Source organism: Bicyclus anynana, chromosome 10 (genome assembly GCF_947172395.1).
Source record: "Bicyclus anynana chromosome 10, ilBicAnyn1.1, whole genome shotgun sequence".
Classification (NCBI taxonomy): Eukaryota; Metazoa; Arthropoda; class Insecta; order Lepidoptera; family Nymphalidae; genus Bicyclus; species Bicyclus anynana.
In genome coordinates, this window is record NC_069092.1 from 12,242,467 (window position 1) to 12,260,793 (window position 18,327).

General features: G+C 36.8%; 1 protein-coding gene across 1 annotated transcript in view; it reads left to right on the forward strand.

Annotated features, from left to right (window-relative positions):
* Positions 1–18,327, forward strand: part of LOC112046654 (suppressor of lurcher protein 1-like) — a 111,487-nt gene that overhangs the window by 47,934 nt on the left and 45,226 nt on the right. The window contains exon 4 of the mRNA XM_052883896.1: positions 3,694–3,871. Within this exon, the coding sequence (XP_052739856.1) occupies positions 3,694–3,871 (178 nt within the window). The remainder of the gene's footprint in view (positions 1–3,693; positions 3,872–18,327) is intronic.

The following is an 18,327-nucleotide window of genomic DNA, read 5'->3' on the forward strand; positions in this document are numbered from 1 at the left end:
GGTTTCAGATAGTGGTGAGTCTAACTTTGTCTTGCTTTTTCACACGCTTATATTACCTAGTAAGAACATCTTGGAATCTTAATTTGACCCACTTCCTGGTCTTTGATTAGGATGAAATTTTGCACACGCTCTGAGTTTTGATGACAATACATGACTAGCTAAAAACGTCATTACAAATCCAATATGGCGGACGTCCAAGATGGTGGACATGCTATTTGAAATGCACCCCCATGATATCAAATGAAAGGGTTTGCTGTTATAAATAGGAAAAAAATCCATTTGAATTTTTAGTGCTTGCTAAAAGCGTGTTTTTTAAACTATTTTATTTTTGTTGAACCATGCTTCTTTTCCTTCGAAATCTTCGTATACCTACACATAAATATAACGTAGGTACCTTCATAAATTGTTCCCGTGGCTCAGTCATCAGGCGGCGAGTCGGAACACCGTGGGGTTTTAGTTGGTTGAAGTCCGACATAACCTTCTTGCCTCCCCGTGGCGAGAAGGTATCCATGAGGATTTCCCCACGTAAAAAAAAAAAAAGGTACCTTCATAAATACGGATCATATTTAGCACCACCCATCTAAAAGTCGGCAAAAAGGTAATAATAAAATTGAACAGCCCTAAACACTGGGATTGCCATTAGTCCTCCATTCAATAAAGAACTTGTTCTGAGCGATTTGTTAGAACCAATCTCCGCCGGAGCTGGGATATCTTTGAAATATTTCAGCTTTTATCTCCCACCATTTCCTCTCATTGTTTCAAATAAATTAATAATGGAAGGGGCGAGTGATGAGCGGGATAGGCAGCGATTTGATTATTATTAATGGTGTTTAATGTACCAACTCTTCCGTAACGAATCTATTCTGTTATATAGAGTAAAAAGTTGAACTTTTGTTGAATGTTTAAAGTTCTCACCCAAGTTTAATGTTTTCGTTAATAGCGAGGCCTTTTAGGGATGATGATCTCCTAGTACGACTGCGTTGACATCTTTTTTATGGGCCAAGAGCCTGTGGACTGACGACATCAAGCGAATCGCAGGTATTCGCTGGATGCAGGCGGCTCAGTATCGTGATGTTTGAAGTCCCTACAAAAGGCCTATGTCATGTCGTGGACGAAATTCCAAGCATAGCTCGCTCCATCGCCCGCTGAGTGACTTTGAGCCTTCTAATAAGGCCCATCATAGCAGCCTCATGTACCTACATGTAATTACTCTGGCAGCTACTGAGCTTACACCAAATGTATGCTGCTCAACAGCAGTAAGCTAAAAAAAGATCATTCAACAAATGTAACAATGAGAAACGAAATCGTAAAACCAATAAATAGTGGATATATAATAACGACCGATTTACGAGCGTATAAAGTAAAAACGGCGTTCGAAATGTGTCCATTCACATTCTAGGGACCAATATAATACTTTGACAGGAGAAAAAGCTTTTATCGAATATCAAATGGCATCGCATCCAAGCATGTTATCATGCGGATTCCGCTTTAAAAATTCCGTGCTAAAATTTTCATTTTACGCGACGCGAGATTACCCGAAGAACTGGCGCATTCGCAAAAGATTTCCATATAAAATATTCATCAGGGTGGGCCGTGTCGCAGTCGGGCCATTCCCTATCTTTTTTGTGTTGCTTTATTTGTTTGAGTGTTAACGTTATGATTATGAGTGCCATTATGCTTTGGATTCGCCCCAGTTGTGTTTTATTGTCGTATTTTCATTTACAATCATTTCCAGTGTTGATTACGCTTTTGTTGTGTGTGATTAAGTTGATTTATGCTCCGTTCGGGCATCAGAAAACCTTTTTGTGTCGAAAATTAGTACTATCAATTCTTGATTGGTCTCATTTATTTAATAATCAAGAGACGTGATAGCCCAGTGGATTTCCTGTAGGTTCGAATCCGGTCCGGGGCATGCACCTCCAACTTTTCAGTTATGTGCTTTTTAGGAATTAAATATCACTTGTCTCAAACGGTGAATGAAAAACATTGTGAGGGAACCTGCACACCAGAGAATTTAATTTAAACTAAATTCCTAATTCTCTGCGTGTGTGAAGTCTGCCAATCTGTTTTGGGCCAGCGTGGTGGACTAGCCTAACCCCTCTCATTCTGAGAGAAGATTCGAGCTCAACAGTGAGTCGAATATGGTTTGTTAATGATGATGAATGCTATAATGAACAAGTAGAAATAGTGTTTCTTAATATACTAGATAGGTAGGTAATACTTTACTATCAAAACTTTTGAGGGGGCGATAAAGAATACCAAAAATACGGCCTATTAAGTTTTGGTGAGATAAATAAACAAAATTATCTTATTATCTACTATCTACAACATATAAAAATTATAAGAAAATGTTTAAAAATGTTGTAGGAAAATGTTTACAAAATCTTGGGTCACCTGACGCATGGATTTGATCAGTGTATTATTTACATACGAAATATGTTTTCAAGCATTTTAGTAAAATCAGCTTCCATCAACCTGCCTTTTTTCACTCACTCACTCACTACCACAGAAACCTTTAAAAAAATCAAAATCGAAATTTATTTATTTCATGGAGGCTTTTACAAGCACTTTTGAAAGGTTAAGTTTCACTATTAGTAAATACTATACCAAAGGTTACTAAAGGTTATTAGGTTCGGAAGGCAAGTTTTGAATCTGGAAAGAGCCGGCAAATATCAATCTTAATAACAAAACACTGTTAAAACGTACTTTCTTGGTCATACAAACAGGTAAATCTGAAGTTTAATGGTTGAAGTGTGTTTGACCACCTCCGTGGTGCAGCGGTATGCGCGGTGGATTTAGAAGACTGAGGTCCTGAGTTCGATCCCCGGCTGGGCCGATTGAGGGTTTCTTAATTGGTCCAGGTTTGGCAAATTAGGTTTAGCGTTCCGGCACGATGTCGTGTAGAAACCAAAAGGGTTCGCCCCCTCCATCTTATATTGCATCATCACTTTCCATCAGGTGAAATGTGGTAGTCAAGGGCTAACTTGTAAAGAATAAAAAAAAAGTGTACCAATAATACAGTTCATACTTCGAATTATTACACTAGCAAACGCCGCGCGGTTTCACCCGCGTGGTTCCTGTTCCTATTGGAATACGAGGATAATATATACCCTATAGCCTTCCTCGATAAATGGGCTATCTAACACTGAATTAATTTTTCAAATCGGACCAGTAGTTCCTGCGATTAGCGCGTTCAATCAAACAAACAAACAATCTCTTCAGCTTTATAATATTAGTATAGATTAGTCTGTATTAGTGTGCGCAGCGTAGGACGCCCTCCATTACTAACAGTACAGTTCATAGTTCGGATATTAGAATTTAAACTATCGTGAGTGTTATTCATATTAATTGATTATGAAACACGACTTATTTAATTTTTTCTAGTTAACTAATCGGGCATACTCCGACCTAATATCACGTGAGTTTTAGCCGTGTTTCATAATCAATTAATAGTTCGGATTAAACATTTTTTTTTTACTAGTTAGCCTTTGACCACGATCTCACCTGTTGGTAAGTGATGATCTAAGATGGTAGCGGGCTAACTTGTCAGGAGTAGGGAGACAATCCACACCCCTTTCGGTTTCTACACGGCATCGCTCCACGCTAAATCGCTCGATGGTACGTCTGCCGGTAGGGCGGTAACTAGCCACGGCCGAAGTCTCCCACCAGCCGAAAATTTCATGTATCTCGCAGGTTGTTCATGCATACGCTTCACGTCTACCCACGGCAAGGAACGCGGCACCTTCAGCAGCCCAGACTACCCGCGCCCGTATCCACGCAGCGCCTGCCTGCTCTACACCTTCCTCGCCGAGCCACACCAGATCGTCGAGCTTGTGTTCACCGACTTCGACATTTACAAGGAACATTTGGAGTAAGTTATTTTTATTCTCATTTATTTATTTATACTTTATGCCTCTGCCTGACCTCTGCCTCCGATTCCGGAAGGTGTGGGTGGGAATCCGGTACGGGACATGCACCTCCAACTTTACAGTTGTGTGCATTTTAAGAAATTAAATATCACATGTCTCAAACGGTGAAGGAAAACATCGTGAGGAAACCTGCATACCAGAGAATTTTCTCAATTCTCTGCGTGTGTGAAGTCTGCCAATCCGCATTGGGTGTGGTGGAATATTGGCCTAACCCCTCTCATTCTGAGAGTAGATTCGAGCTCAGCAGTTTGCTGAATATGGGTTGACGATGATGATTTTTCTTTATACATTTTAAAAATGTTAAAAAAATACAAAATATAATTCAAAACATTATAAAAAAACTAACCTTTAATTGTTACGTTTTAGGGCATTTGCCCAATCGGTGGTACCACAAGACGACACAATCCTTAATTCAACATAGTGAGGGCACCCTGCCTCCACTGTAGTTGAGCTGGTGAGTTGTAATCGCGTCTTTGAAATGGATAGTCGTCTTCCATTTGTTAAATAGTGTAATAGTGATTCAGAAGTTAAGTGGGTGAGCTATTCGTATAGTCTGACCATTGCATTGTTAGTTAATTAGCCGGGAGCCAACGAGCGGAGAATGGGGAGTATTAGTATACTGTAAAAGACGTCTTCAACCCAACTGGATCGGTTACAAGTCCGACATCGGCTGTTGGCTGACTACTTGCTATAAGATAGTTAATCCTGGTTTACATGCGATAGTATCAGCGCTGTACTGTAACTGTATTAATTAGTTAATTCCAGTAATAATTAATAGTGTTATTTTGTGTATCTACCATCCTTGACACGTAAAGCTTAGAACCTGCTCTGAGACTACGGCTTCTCCGTTATCAGAAGTACAATTCAGTATGCTCCTTCGATAAACACACTAATTTTAAACACTTGAGAAAAACAGTTACTTCAAAATCACAAACAGACGTCCCAATTTTATTTATATAGATTGATGAACATTTGTATTTCTGAGCAAGTTAACTTTCGATAACGTAGCAAACGTCACAGATATAACGTTTATTGCCGTAGGGCGACGTAAGCAGTAAAATCTCATGGGGTGTCGTAAAATCGGACGTCTCCATTCTAACTACACAAATACACGGCGATCGGGTGTTTGTTCGCTATTAAATGGCCATGACTTTTCTGTCCCATCGTTAAAAATGGCCATGAAAATACTCTCCGGACAGTGGATTTATTATTTGTGAGTGATTTTGTGCAGCTTCGTACGATTAACTTTATACCTCTAGCCTGTAAATTAAACGTTGCGTGCATGAAGTTTTTAATTAGGGTAAACACTATACTTACTAATCACAATTTGTATTAGCTTATTATCGTTCACGCCCCCATAACTATAGAATGGCTGAATCAATTTTCACTAGCTTAAAACACAATTGAATAAACAATCTTTCAAACAAAAGCAAATACTGTTCGAGAGTCAAGGGTTCGTAGTCAGACAAACACTTTAAACACTCCTCGTTTTACCGGTTTGGTAAAAATAAACTTAAAATTGAATTAAATTGCAATGTTCACATAAAATTGTCATAAACACACTAATAAGTATACGTAGATATTTCTATAAATATTTTATTTTTATAAATAGACAAACTTAAAAACTGAATTAAATCTCAATGTACATTTCCAGTTGTCATAAATACACTCTCACTAAATAAAGGTAGCTGTTTCATTGCGTAAATAAATAGGAAAATAAACTAAAAATTGAATAAAATTTCAATGTTATACGAGAATTTCATTTCTCGTAAACACACGTAATATGTAAATTATTGTGTTATTTGTATCTCGTTATGTCAAAATAACCAGATGAGTGGCACTAAAATCTGCATTACTCTCGGTCCACAATTTTGTCACATTTGTACCCATAAAGCAGTCGATGTAAATGGCCGGAGGCAGCTATTGTGAGCGCAATAAACTTCATTCGACTATAAAAGCCTTTTACGTGCTTTACGTTTGGAGGTCGTTTCACACTCGCAATCACTGGACGCGGCTGTTTTACATCGAAAGGGAATATCTTAGCACTCACAGTCTTTATAGTTTGTTTTAGTAGTTCCACTGTTGTAGCAATAAAAATCGGGGTTTATTTATGTGTAAACAACAAACTCAACTTCCATTCGCTGTAAGCAATGCTTCTCGGTAGTTTTTTGAAAATAATTTAGTACTTGTTGAGTAGTGTAATTACAGTTTTTAGGATGTAGGACATTGAGGGTGATTGCACTATCAAATTAATGTTAGGACGTATTCAAATGTTTAAAGGTACATTGCAAGCAAAGCAGTTAAAAATAATATTTCCGAGATATATTATGATAAAAATATACGCTATCGGTGGCAATAGCTAGTTTAAAATAAGCTCATGTAGTATTATCCGGACGCCGCGTTTTGTTTTCATTGTGAATTATCTTTCGGGCCGAGTATAGACAAGCGAAACGAACGCGGGTGAAAATAGCATTTTGTATATATTGTAAAATTTTGTAAAAGGCCACTTTGTATATCCGCTTGGATACCCGTTCTAGCATAGGATACGAATTTCAACGATATTGTAATAACCCGCGAATAGTATTGAATACGATGTTCGAACGCTACGTTTTATAACATCACTATGAAACAACTCTAAGGTCGAGAATAGACAAGCGAAACGTACGCGGGTGAAAATCGCTGGTTGGTCACTTTGTTTGCCCGTTCGACACAGTGCATGACATACGAGTTCTAACGATACTGTAATAACTGGAGAATGGTATTAAACAAAGTTAAGTGGTGTTCATACGCAGCGTTTTATAACCTCACTATGAAACAACTCTAAGGCCGAGAATAGACAAGCGAAACGAACGCGGGTGAAAATCGCAGGAAAGCCACTTTGTATGCTCGTTCGACACAGTGCATGGTATACGAGTTCTGTTGATACCGTATTAACCGGAGAATGATATTGAACAAACATAAGTGGTGTTCATACGCAGCGTTTTATAACCTCACTATGAAACAACTCTAAGGTTGAGAATAGACAAGCGAAACGAAAGCGAGTGAAAATCGCAGGAAAGGCACTTTGTATGCCCGTTCGACACAGTACATGGCATACGAGTTCTGTTGATACCGTATTAACCGGAGAATGGCATTAAACAAATTTATGTGGTGATAGAACGCCGCGTTTTATAATCTCACTATGATACAACTCTAAGGTTGAGAATAGACAAGCGAAACGAACGCGGGTGAAAATCGCAGGAAGGGCACTTTGTATCCCCGCTTTAGATGCCCGGTCAACAGAGCATGGCAAACGATTGCATGGGATACGGGTTCGGACAAAACTGTAATAGCCGGAGAATGCCGTTGATTGCAACTGAGAATGTCTTTGTGAATCGTTTAAAAAAAAGGAGTTTATTTAACTCTTTGACAATTTCGATCGGAAATATTTTAAGTGACTTTCACCTAATTGATATTGGAGTACCAGAGTAGGTAATATAAGTAACAAGTATATAATAAATCTATGTTTAATTATTACTTTTTAATTTTTTTTTTAATAGACATAAGTTTGAGCGTTGCTGTTTTAATCTATATTAATATTATTTGTAGGGGGTAATTTTGAGCCCATTTCTGAACTGATCACATTTATCACTAAAAAGCCCCCTTATCAGCGAGAGTCATAGGCTATACTTTATCTTCGTATTCCTACGAAAACGGCAACTACACTGGTGAAACCGCGGTGCATCGGATAGTATATATATAGTATGTAACTATCAGTTTTCCATTAAAATATCATTTTTTATACTAACATTTAATGGACTCATCTGATGGTGAACCATCCCTTAACGCATGCAATTAGTACATCTTACAAAGTGCCGCTATGATAATGCCAATACTGGGCTTAAACATTTCAACTTGTCAGTTCAGTCAGTCAGCTCAGTTTGTGTTTAGTGCCTAAAATTATAAATTTGGATTTATTAGGATCAGTTCAGTCAGTCAGCTCAGTTTGTGGTTAGTGCCTAAAATTATAAATTTGGATTTATTAGGATTTAGATTCAGGGAATTTATATCTGACCAATTAGCTATGTTCTCTAAGTCCTGACGGATGTTAGCTATCGCCTCTGGTGTATTTTGAGGCCAAAATGAGTAATATAGCTGATCGGCATAACAGCTCATCGGCATAACAGTGGTAATTGCACCACTCACGTATCTATTGACGTATATATTAATAATTTATACATATTCATATACAGTACTGGTTTCAATTTGTTTCCATACATATTCTTACACTTGTGTGTTCGTAGCTCCTCCAAGTCCTCTCCGGGGATACTACGCGAACAGATTTCTCATGAATATCATAACACACATCAAATATTTAAACATAGCCGAAACTCTATGTATATCCACGTATTATGTTATTTTATTTCTTGGAAACACCCATTGGGAATTGCAAATTAAGTAATAACTCTTGGCTTTATGTTTACCATTACACTTAAGTACATTAATTTTGTGGATATTATATTACATTCTTTTGCGGATTTGTATTTTACCTTGAAAATATAAATTATATTTTCCTGTTCCCTTTCAATTTCTCGGAAAAACTCTGTTAGGAGTGGGTACGACAATAAACCAGCGGGCGGGAATCGAACCAATTACCTCTCGGTGTTGAGTCTGACTGCTTAATCGGAGCTTTCGAAGCTTTAAACTCTTCTAAATAGGTACATCGATTTAGAATTTATCAGGATAATGTTTTTAAAATAATAAAAAGAGAAAACGTGATAGCCCAGTGGATATGACCTCTGCCTTCGACTTGGAGAGCGTAGGTTCGAATTCGGTCCGGGGCATGCTCTTTTAAGAAATTAAATATCACGTGTCTTATACGGTGAAGAAAATAAACATCGTGAAGAAACCTGCATACCTGAGATTTTAACCAACGTGTTGGACTAAGGCCTACTGAGGTTCCTCTCATACTGAGAAGAAACTCGTGCTCGACAGGGAGCCGCAATTGGGTTGTTAATGATATAATATAGAATAAAAATACGATATATAGAATAAAATACGATATATATTATATAGAATAAGAATACGATTTTATATCTGCAATATTCGACTCGAACGCCCCTCGATACGTGGTCATTATTAATCAATCAATCCGAGTCTACGCAAAAACTGAGACGGCGCAACACCCACACTCAGAATACAGAAAAACACCAGAAGCCACGTTTAGATGTCATTATATAGCGCGCAGTGTGTCCAAAAATTGTAGCAACATCCCGCACTCTTCGCACTTCCCACCCGCGTAATGTTGCTAGTACATGACGCTGTTAAATTTTTCCCTATTTTGTAGTAAAAGTTTATAATGTTAGAAGGAAAACAATAAGTGTACAGTTCATCACATTAAATGTTAACTTATATGTTAAATAAATAAAACAGTAGGACCGGTTTTCTAGTGATTGCTAAGAGTCAGCAAGAAAATGAACTCTTGCTTGGAAAATTAATATAATTATTATTTATCTATACCTTATAAAATTTTTAAAGCTTTAAGATTATTTTACACTTTCTTTATCTGCGCTGATTACCGCAATTTTATTTCAACTTACTTGCCAAAACCTATGCCTACCTATTTAGTTGATTAATATTTTCCTTGAATAGAAATTAAAAGTAGGGAAAATCATAACCATTACATTGGCAACACTTACAAAATGGAGGCATCCGTTTCTATGACAACTAAATTTACGTAAAAATTATTCATTATTATATCATAAGAATATTTATTTGTGCTACTTACACGTGAAATGTGATCCTATCCAGTTTCTTTTTTTTTTACCAACGGCATTTTTACACGAAGGAATAGCACAAGATGGCTTAATTTAATTAAATTTGTCACCTGTATAGCACGTCAAACAACACGACAAACACAGAGTGAGTAATCGCTTGGTTGTGTACTAACCCATAAAATGAGTAGTTTAAATGGCTTCACTTCTTTGCGCTATCACCCCTTCTGGTGTTTTTCTGTATTCTGAGCACCCACACATCCGGGAAATAGCGCCGTGGCATACACGCCCGCCCGACCGTTTGGGTCTCCCACGGGAAATCCTCTTGGAAAGAAGAAACCAAGTGATTCCAAATTAGAAGACAGCACGAAACACAGAAATGAAGAATAAAAAACCCTACCAATGGGCTATCCAAGGACCGCTCTACATTAGTAAAAGTGCGAAAGAAATCGCACCCGACCCGACCCGTGCGGATCCAAGAGAAGAAGTATGAGGAATATTCGACTACTCATTAAAATACATCGTCATTATCAGATATAGAGCGTATTGATGGTACCTTTCTGCTCTTATTCTTATGCGATTCGGCGGGCTTATGGCGATAATATTTAAAACTTTCACGAACTCCATCGGTTGGTAACTAGAACCGACGGCTTAACGTGTTTTCTGAAGCACTAGGGTCAGATCATCATGGCTTTCCAACTACGGGCTGAGAATTTATACTAAGAATTTTTTGACAGAAAGAAAAGCTCAATTTATTATAGCCAAATCCAAGACTTGAACCCAGGACTTCATCATCCAAAACCACATAGTACAACCACAAAAACAACTAGGCAGTCAATAATAATAATAAATAGGTTAGCTTTTTACGTATCACCGAGTCGTACGGTAACATGGAAGCCAATTGACTTCCATTTTCATGCACGAGGCAAATTAATCATACAAGTAAAAATCACCTGCTAGATTTATTCCAGTCCATAAAAAAATATTGGAAATATTTCAACCGAGTTTTATAAATAAACCTCAAAGAGAAAATGTACAGGTTGATAAAGGTCCTTACACATCTGACGACTTTAAGAAACCAGCTAAAAACCAACAAGTTTTTTTTATTATATTTTTTTTATACATTTAACTGTATAAAGAGTTACACATTTATACTAACTATAGTACTGTAACAAAAACTTCTCTGAACTATAAGAGCTTGTAAGAATCAGTTTTATAGTTCTCTTTTTTATTGGTTTGCTAAACTGGCACAATGACTTAACCTAACATATATTAAAAATAGCTTCTATTCATCCTCATGTAATCGTGCCTACTTGAAGCAAACAACTTGCTTACAATTGGGTACATAACACAAAATATTAACATACTCTAAAAAAAAAACCAAAAAGGCAAAAAGACATGTTCCTAAAAACATCTTATTAGTATCAACTCGTGGTATTTTAACTTCAACAATGTACATCGTTTTCCTAGCATTCAGACTAAACTGAAACCTACCTAACAATAATAAGCACCGACAATGTCTTTGAATTAATTTATACTTAGTGATTAAAATAGAGAAAAGCATGTTTCAATTATATAAGCACGTAGAAAAGATGAGTGAAAGGACACAAACAGGATTTTAAGGCGAATGTGAAAAGAATTCTTAAATTGGAAAGTCCCAGACAAAACTAAATAAACCAAATCTAGGGCATTTTCTTTATAGACCATGTCAAGAGATTGACGAGTTTGTATGAAATTATTGATGAAAGAAGCAAGAGAGATATGCAAGAATCATACAATTGAAAGGGTTTCCATCTACCCCTACGAGAATGGAGTGTATACGTCATAAATTGCAATGGCGAGTTTTTCAGGATTTGAGCATCATACAATGATGATAATCGGGGTTCTGTTTAATGGCTATTATACGTACTGATCGTGTAGAGCTTGCATTCACGCTTTAGCCATTATACAGCTTATAAAAGCTGTTACAGCCATTGTTATCCTTTAGCTATTGTGAAAAACAATATATTATTTGTACGAACCAACTGCCTCACAGTGAATGGCTTGCTTATTCAGTAAAATTACTCATTTTTTAAAGCTTCATAGTCCTCTAGCGTTTCTTCCATTGATTCGAATAATATAAAATCCTAAATTATTAGGTAAGTTATTATAGCTTAGCAAGTTCATTGATGACACTCCCATTATATGCGGGCGACGGGAGGGTGGGATTACACGGGTGTGAAGTCGTGCGTGCGGGGCAGAAGCTAGAAGTGAGGTGCATCAGTCGTGGGTTGTGCTGTTATCGCTACCCGCCTCCCGGCCCCCGCGGGCCATTGGGAGTGTTACGAACGAATTTTTCAAGCTATAGTTAGTATCATGATGCTATCTTTTTTTTTTTTTTTCTTTTTATTATTCTTTACAAGTTAGCCCTTGACTACAATCTCACCTGATGGTAAGTGATGATGCAGTCTAAGATGGAAGCGGGTTAACTTGTTAGGAGTAGGATGAAAATCCACACCCCTTTCGGTTTCTACACGGCTTCGAACCGTGTAGAAACCGAAAGTATCTAGTGTTTAATAAATTGTAATTAGCATGTGAAAGTTTGTACACTAAAATATTAACTTGATATTAAATTAAGTTCAAAGATGCTGCAAATATTGGGAGTTGTCATAATAGTAAGGTAATAAATAGACACCTAAGTCGGATGTTCTTAAGTCTGATTTACGTATTCATTGGGCAGGTAAGTTTAACCCTCAATAATTTAACGGTTTAAGGACGTAGTGAAATATAAATGGTAATAAGTTCAAACTTGATTTGTTATAGACTATATTTGATGTAGTTTTAGTTCACTTTTATGTCAGTGTTCGCTTACATCAGTTTTATGTCAGTGTTTGCTTACATCAGTTTTATGTCAGTGTTCGACAAACGTAGGTACATATTTTGCATCGTATAAAATATGCACGTATGTCTAACTTGTTTAGTTTAGGATGGTTTAACATAAAAACTAATTTAGTTTGTTTATTTAGGTACAATCATAAATTTTGTCAGTATCATAATCATGAGAAATAAATTTGTCGGCAGAAAAAAATAATAATGTCTGTTTTCTGACATCCTCATTATCTTGATGATTGGTTATCATTCACTAATCAGTTTACCATTAATTTCACGCATATGATATTTGGGAAACCAGCTTCGAATAATTCTAATGTAAGAGGGTTTTTGAAGGGTCAGATAAAGAAATACTACCTCCCAGACAAATTTCATATTTATTAACCGACTGCAAAAAAAGGAAGAGGTTCTCTTCCTTTAATGTTTCTTACCTCAAAACTTCGTCTTTTTTTATGAAAGATCATTTGGTCCCATTTCATTTTCATGGAAATTGGTTTAGTAATTTTGTGGTAAAATCAAAATAACTGAAAAACGTCTTTGATGTCGGTTCTATTTTAATGTTTAAAAGATTATATTATAGGTCAAGCAGTTTTCAATATTTAGTGTTGACCTTTCGCTTATATACATCAGGTTATTGCTGTTTAATGTAGCTGCACCTTTAGACGTTCCTGTTTATAAAACGTTCCTTTACAATACATTATATCGCGCGTTTCGCTGACGTTCTGGAACTAATCGTGTGGAACTAACAAACGGTATAGCGCGAAGGTGTGCCTTTTCTATTTAAAAGCGTTGCTGCAAAAAGATCGACTACCTCGTTGGTCTGTTGACAGCATATAGCGAACCAGGGTTCCAGACGCGGGCTGAAAATGAGCTATTGGCATTTTCTTTCTGAAAAAGTCTCAGTAGAAAACTAGAAAGTTTTCGTAACCTACGTAGTAGTTTGTAAGGTGTAGGCATTACTTGAGAGCTGAAGAGCTGTGATAGCCCAGTGGATATGACCGACCTCCGATTCAGGAGGATGTGAGTTCGAATCCGGCCCGGGGCATGTACCTCCAACTTTTCAGTTGTGTGCATTTTAAGAAATTAAATATCACGTGTCTCAAACGGTGAAGGAAAAACATCGTGAGGAAACCTGCATACTAGAGAATTTTCTAAATTCAGCGTGGTGGACTAAGGCCTAACCCCTCTGATTCTGAGAGGAGACTCGAGCTCAGCTGTGAGCCGAATATGGGTTGATAATAATGAGGCAATACTTTACCGTACGACACACAATCTTGCAATAATTGGTACAGAATTAAAAATAATCCCTGTAATTGATTATGAAACACGGCTTAAACTCACGTGATACAAGGTCGGAGTATGCCTGACTAGTTTCGAATCCATACGGGGCTCTTAGTCATGAACTGGTTTTTGCAACGCGGCGCGATCTAAACGTTTCGATCGCCGCGTTCGATTGTTGGTTCGTTGGGTTCGAAACTAGTTGTTGATTCGTTACTAAACTAGTCGTCGGTTCGTTGATCGTTGGGTTCGAAACTACTATACGTACCTTGTACGTGAGTTTTAGCCGTGTTTCATAGTCAATTAATATGAATAAAAGACAGTTTAAATTCTAAAATAATCCCTGTAAATGCATACAAGTAACTACTTTGCATGAGCGTGATAATTTTAGGTTCCAGTAGAGATTGACGATTAGTTTCTTTGCTAAAGCCAAACTCAATATTTATCAACAAACCCCAAATCGTAATTGACTTTAAAAACATCAAAATACAAAATATGAAGTAAGGCGTAACGTAAGTAAATAACTTTACGGCGTAATTTTCCTTACAAGGTCAAAAAACATACCGTTGGTCGTTTTCGCAACGCTAAAGGCTCTTAGTTTAGTGGTTTTTTTATCCTCAACGCTGTAAAAATGGTGACGACTTTGGAACAACGCAAAATAAAACACAATAAAACATCCCTCGGACAGTTTAAGTCCACTAACGCAGCAGTAAATTCGGCCGCATAAAACACAGAAGGTAGTTTTGTGTTCTAAAAACCAGCTACTGCTTAAAATATTATAAAAGCTGTAATATGAATATTGTTATACAAGTAATTATGTATTTTTTATTTGAAGCTTTATCTTGTAGGTTTGATGGCAGGTAAAAAAAAATACGTTATGTGTATGTATGTGTTTTTAACCTCACACGCAAAAAGAGTGTTATAAGTTTGAACACTGTATGAGGCACCACAGGTCTTAGACGAATGAACCGGATTGTATGTGTTTTTTTTTCATCTCTTTTATTAAATTCGTTTCAGCCACTTATGGGGATGAAAACTAGATTATCCTATGAAAGAAAAAAAATTGACAAAATTGGTAAAATTATCAATGTTTTTCTAATTGTCATAATTGGTCAGATTGATAAAATTGGTCAAATTGTCAAAATTAAACGCAGTACATTGTCTAAATGACTGGTTTGCTAATAACTACGAGTAAATGTAAAATTGAATAATCATCTATATCATCACAATACCGTTTATAGTTTTCTGTTGTAGTGATTACATATTGTTATTTCATTTATCTTAAGGGCAGACATTGCCTTCTTAATTAGACATTTATAATAATTTTAGTATGAATTAACCAGGGTACATTGCAGCAATATTTATTATAATATACCCCTTTGCCCTCAAAATAAACAATGCTCGGGATGGGAAGGTCTAAATCCGGGTGAGGCAAGAATCCTTTAGACGGTATAGTTCCCGTCCTCTTGTAACTAATTAAGCTGTTGTATAATTCATGGTACCTTCAATTTAAATAAGTTATGTAACATTCTAATTAGGCGAACTAATAAAACTTTGGATGCAAAAGATAGCATTATATTTGGCCATCTTGTAAAAAATTTTACAGTGAAATTTCTTGCTCAACTTCTATTTGGAAAAGTAAGTACACCCCAGTGACTTCGAGAGAACGATAAGCTGTCGATCCCGGTTTATTAATCATCGATAACAACCCATTCGGCTTACTGTGGAGCACGAGTCTACTCTCGGAATGAGAGAGGTTAAGCTAATAGTCCAACACGCTGGCCTTATGCGTATAGGCAGACTTCACACTAGTAGAGAATTAAGAAAATTTTTAGATATCCAGGTTTCCTCAAATTTTGTTCTTCACCGTTTGAGACACGTAAAATTAAAGTTCTTAAAATGCTCATAATTAACGAATCTACAGCCTCAGAAACGAAGGCAGACATCATATCCTCTGGGCTATTACGGCTCTGAACTGAACATAAATTGTTAATACCTTAAGCTTAAGCCATAACAGAATACATATGTACCAATCCGTATATGTCATTTAATGAGAGAGACCTAAAGCAATGACCATGTAGTTAACCTTTAAAAAGGTTGATAGCGTTGATGAATGTTTACAATTTAACAATAAATGTTAATGAAAAGTAAAACAAATGTAAACAAAGCTTGTTTAGTGTTTTAGGAAGTGTATTTTTCATTGCAACCGAAATGAGAGCAATAAATTCCAGCCCGTGACAGTTATAGATGACAGCGTAATAACACGACTCACCAGGCATTCTAATTGAAACCAAAAAACTACGCCGCAGGACATATAGCTTGCGATAGCCAGACCTCCCACATTTCATTAAGGCTGAAAATTTGTCAGCCTTTGCTCATAACACATTTTATGAAGGCTGAAAATTTATCAGACTATAATCATACCTCATTTTATGAAGGCTGAATGTTTGTTAGTTTATGCACATACCTCATTTTATGAAGGCTGAATGTTTGTTAGTTTATGCATATACCTCATTTTATGAAGGCTGAATGTTTGTTAGTCTATGCTTATGCCTCATTTTGTGAAAGCTGAATGTTTGTTAGTCTATGCTTTATGCCTCATTTTATGATGGCTGAATGTTTGTTAGTCTATGCACATACCTCATTATCTGAAGGCTGAATGTTTGTATACCTATAATCATTCCTCATTTTATAAGGCTGAAAATTTGTCCGCTTACGCTCATAGCTCATTTTGACAGCCTCCGTGGCGCAGTAGTATGTGCGGTACATTTACAATACGGAGGTCCTGGGTTCGATCCCCGGCTGGAACGATTGAGGTTTTCTTTATTGGTTCGGGTCTGGCTGGTACTTGAACCGTCCGGAACCCTCGTAACAGCATTACTTGACGTTTCAAATTTATTGTAAACTAAGCCTAATTGAAATAAAGAATTTTGACTCTGACTTTGACTTATTCCGTAGAAAAAATTTAATTAAATACTTGGGAAATTTTGAGGATCTGGAGTTGATACCTTCCAAAGCAACCACGGTTCAAACTCCATAATTGGCCTGTGTGCTTATCTAAGGTAGTAGCATGGGTTGACAAACTATGTAGCCCTTCATAAAAATAAGTAAGTCTGGATGACATCGGCTCTCAGTTTGTGGTGTAGCCAGTGGTCGTAAATTCGAACCACGATTGTTCGAATTCAAAACCATTTTCATTTGTTTTATTTTTGCATGGTTAAACGTTTCGTTACTCAAGGACCTATTGGACCAAACTTCAACTTTCTTTGACTTTAGGAAGTATATTAACTGTTTTGTTAGATTACAAACTTTAACCCCTACTTTAAGTATGTAAGGCAAAATGTACATTTTTTTAAAGTTATGTGTGTGCTAGGATAAATTTCAGTTTTCTATGACTTCTGGAAGTACCTATAAGGCTTTTTACTTAATAATAAAATATAAAGTATATAAGTTGTACACTTGAAACTTATTACCTACGAGTATACTAATATTATAAAGCTGAAGACTTTGTTTATTAGAACGTGCTAATCTCAGGAACCACATGTCCGATTTGAAAAACATCTTTCAGTGTTAGATAGCCCATTTATCGAGGAAGGCTACAGGCTTTGTTTTATCCCCATATTCCCACGGGAACGGGAACCACACGGTTGAAACCGCGCGGTGTGTACTACTGTGTAATATATATGTATAAATAATTAATAAATTGTCAAATTAATAAATCGATTTAAGAAAAATATATATATATACTAGCAGACGCCAAGTGGTATCACCCACGTAGTTCCCGTTCCCGTAGAACTAAGAGGATGAAATATAGCCTATAGCACCCGGGAATAGAACAAAACATCTAATATTTCCTCTTTATAATATTACTATTCAAAAAACTCATATACGAGTACAATATAAAACGAATTGTTTTTTTTTTTTATTCTTTACAAGTTAGCCCTTGACTACAATCTCACCTGATGGTAAGTGATGATGCAATTTAAGATGGAAGTGGACTAACTTGTTAGGAGGAGGACGAAAATCCACACCCCTTTCGGTTTCTACACGGCATCCTACCGGAACGCTAAATCGCTTGGCGGTACGTCTTTGCCGGTAGGGTGGTAACCAGCCACGGCTGAAGCCTCCCACCAGTCAGACCTGGACAAATTAAGAAAACCTCAATCGGCCGGCCGGGGATCTAACCCAGGACCTCCGTCTTGTAAATCCACCGCGCATACCACTGCGCCACGGAGGCCGTCAAAACGAAATATACAACGAATACAGACATACATAACGAAAAATAAAATAGCGATTTTATATTTATCATGAAACTACGCAAACAGTTTGATTAGAACACACAGAACCATCTAATCAAACACAACACGTATGGGATAGAAATCTGCAATCAAAAATTCTACTCTCGTAAAAAATTCCGAAACGAGCCCAGTTTCGTTTGCGAGTATACACGACTGAAATTGGTATAACTTTAAAATTGACCGCTCTAACAAAATTTGATA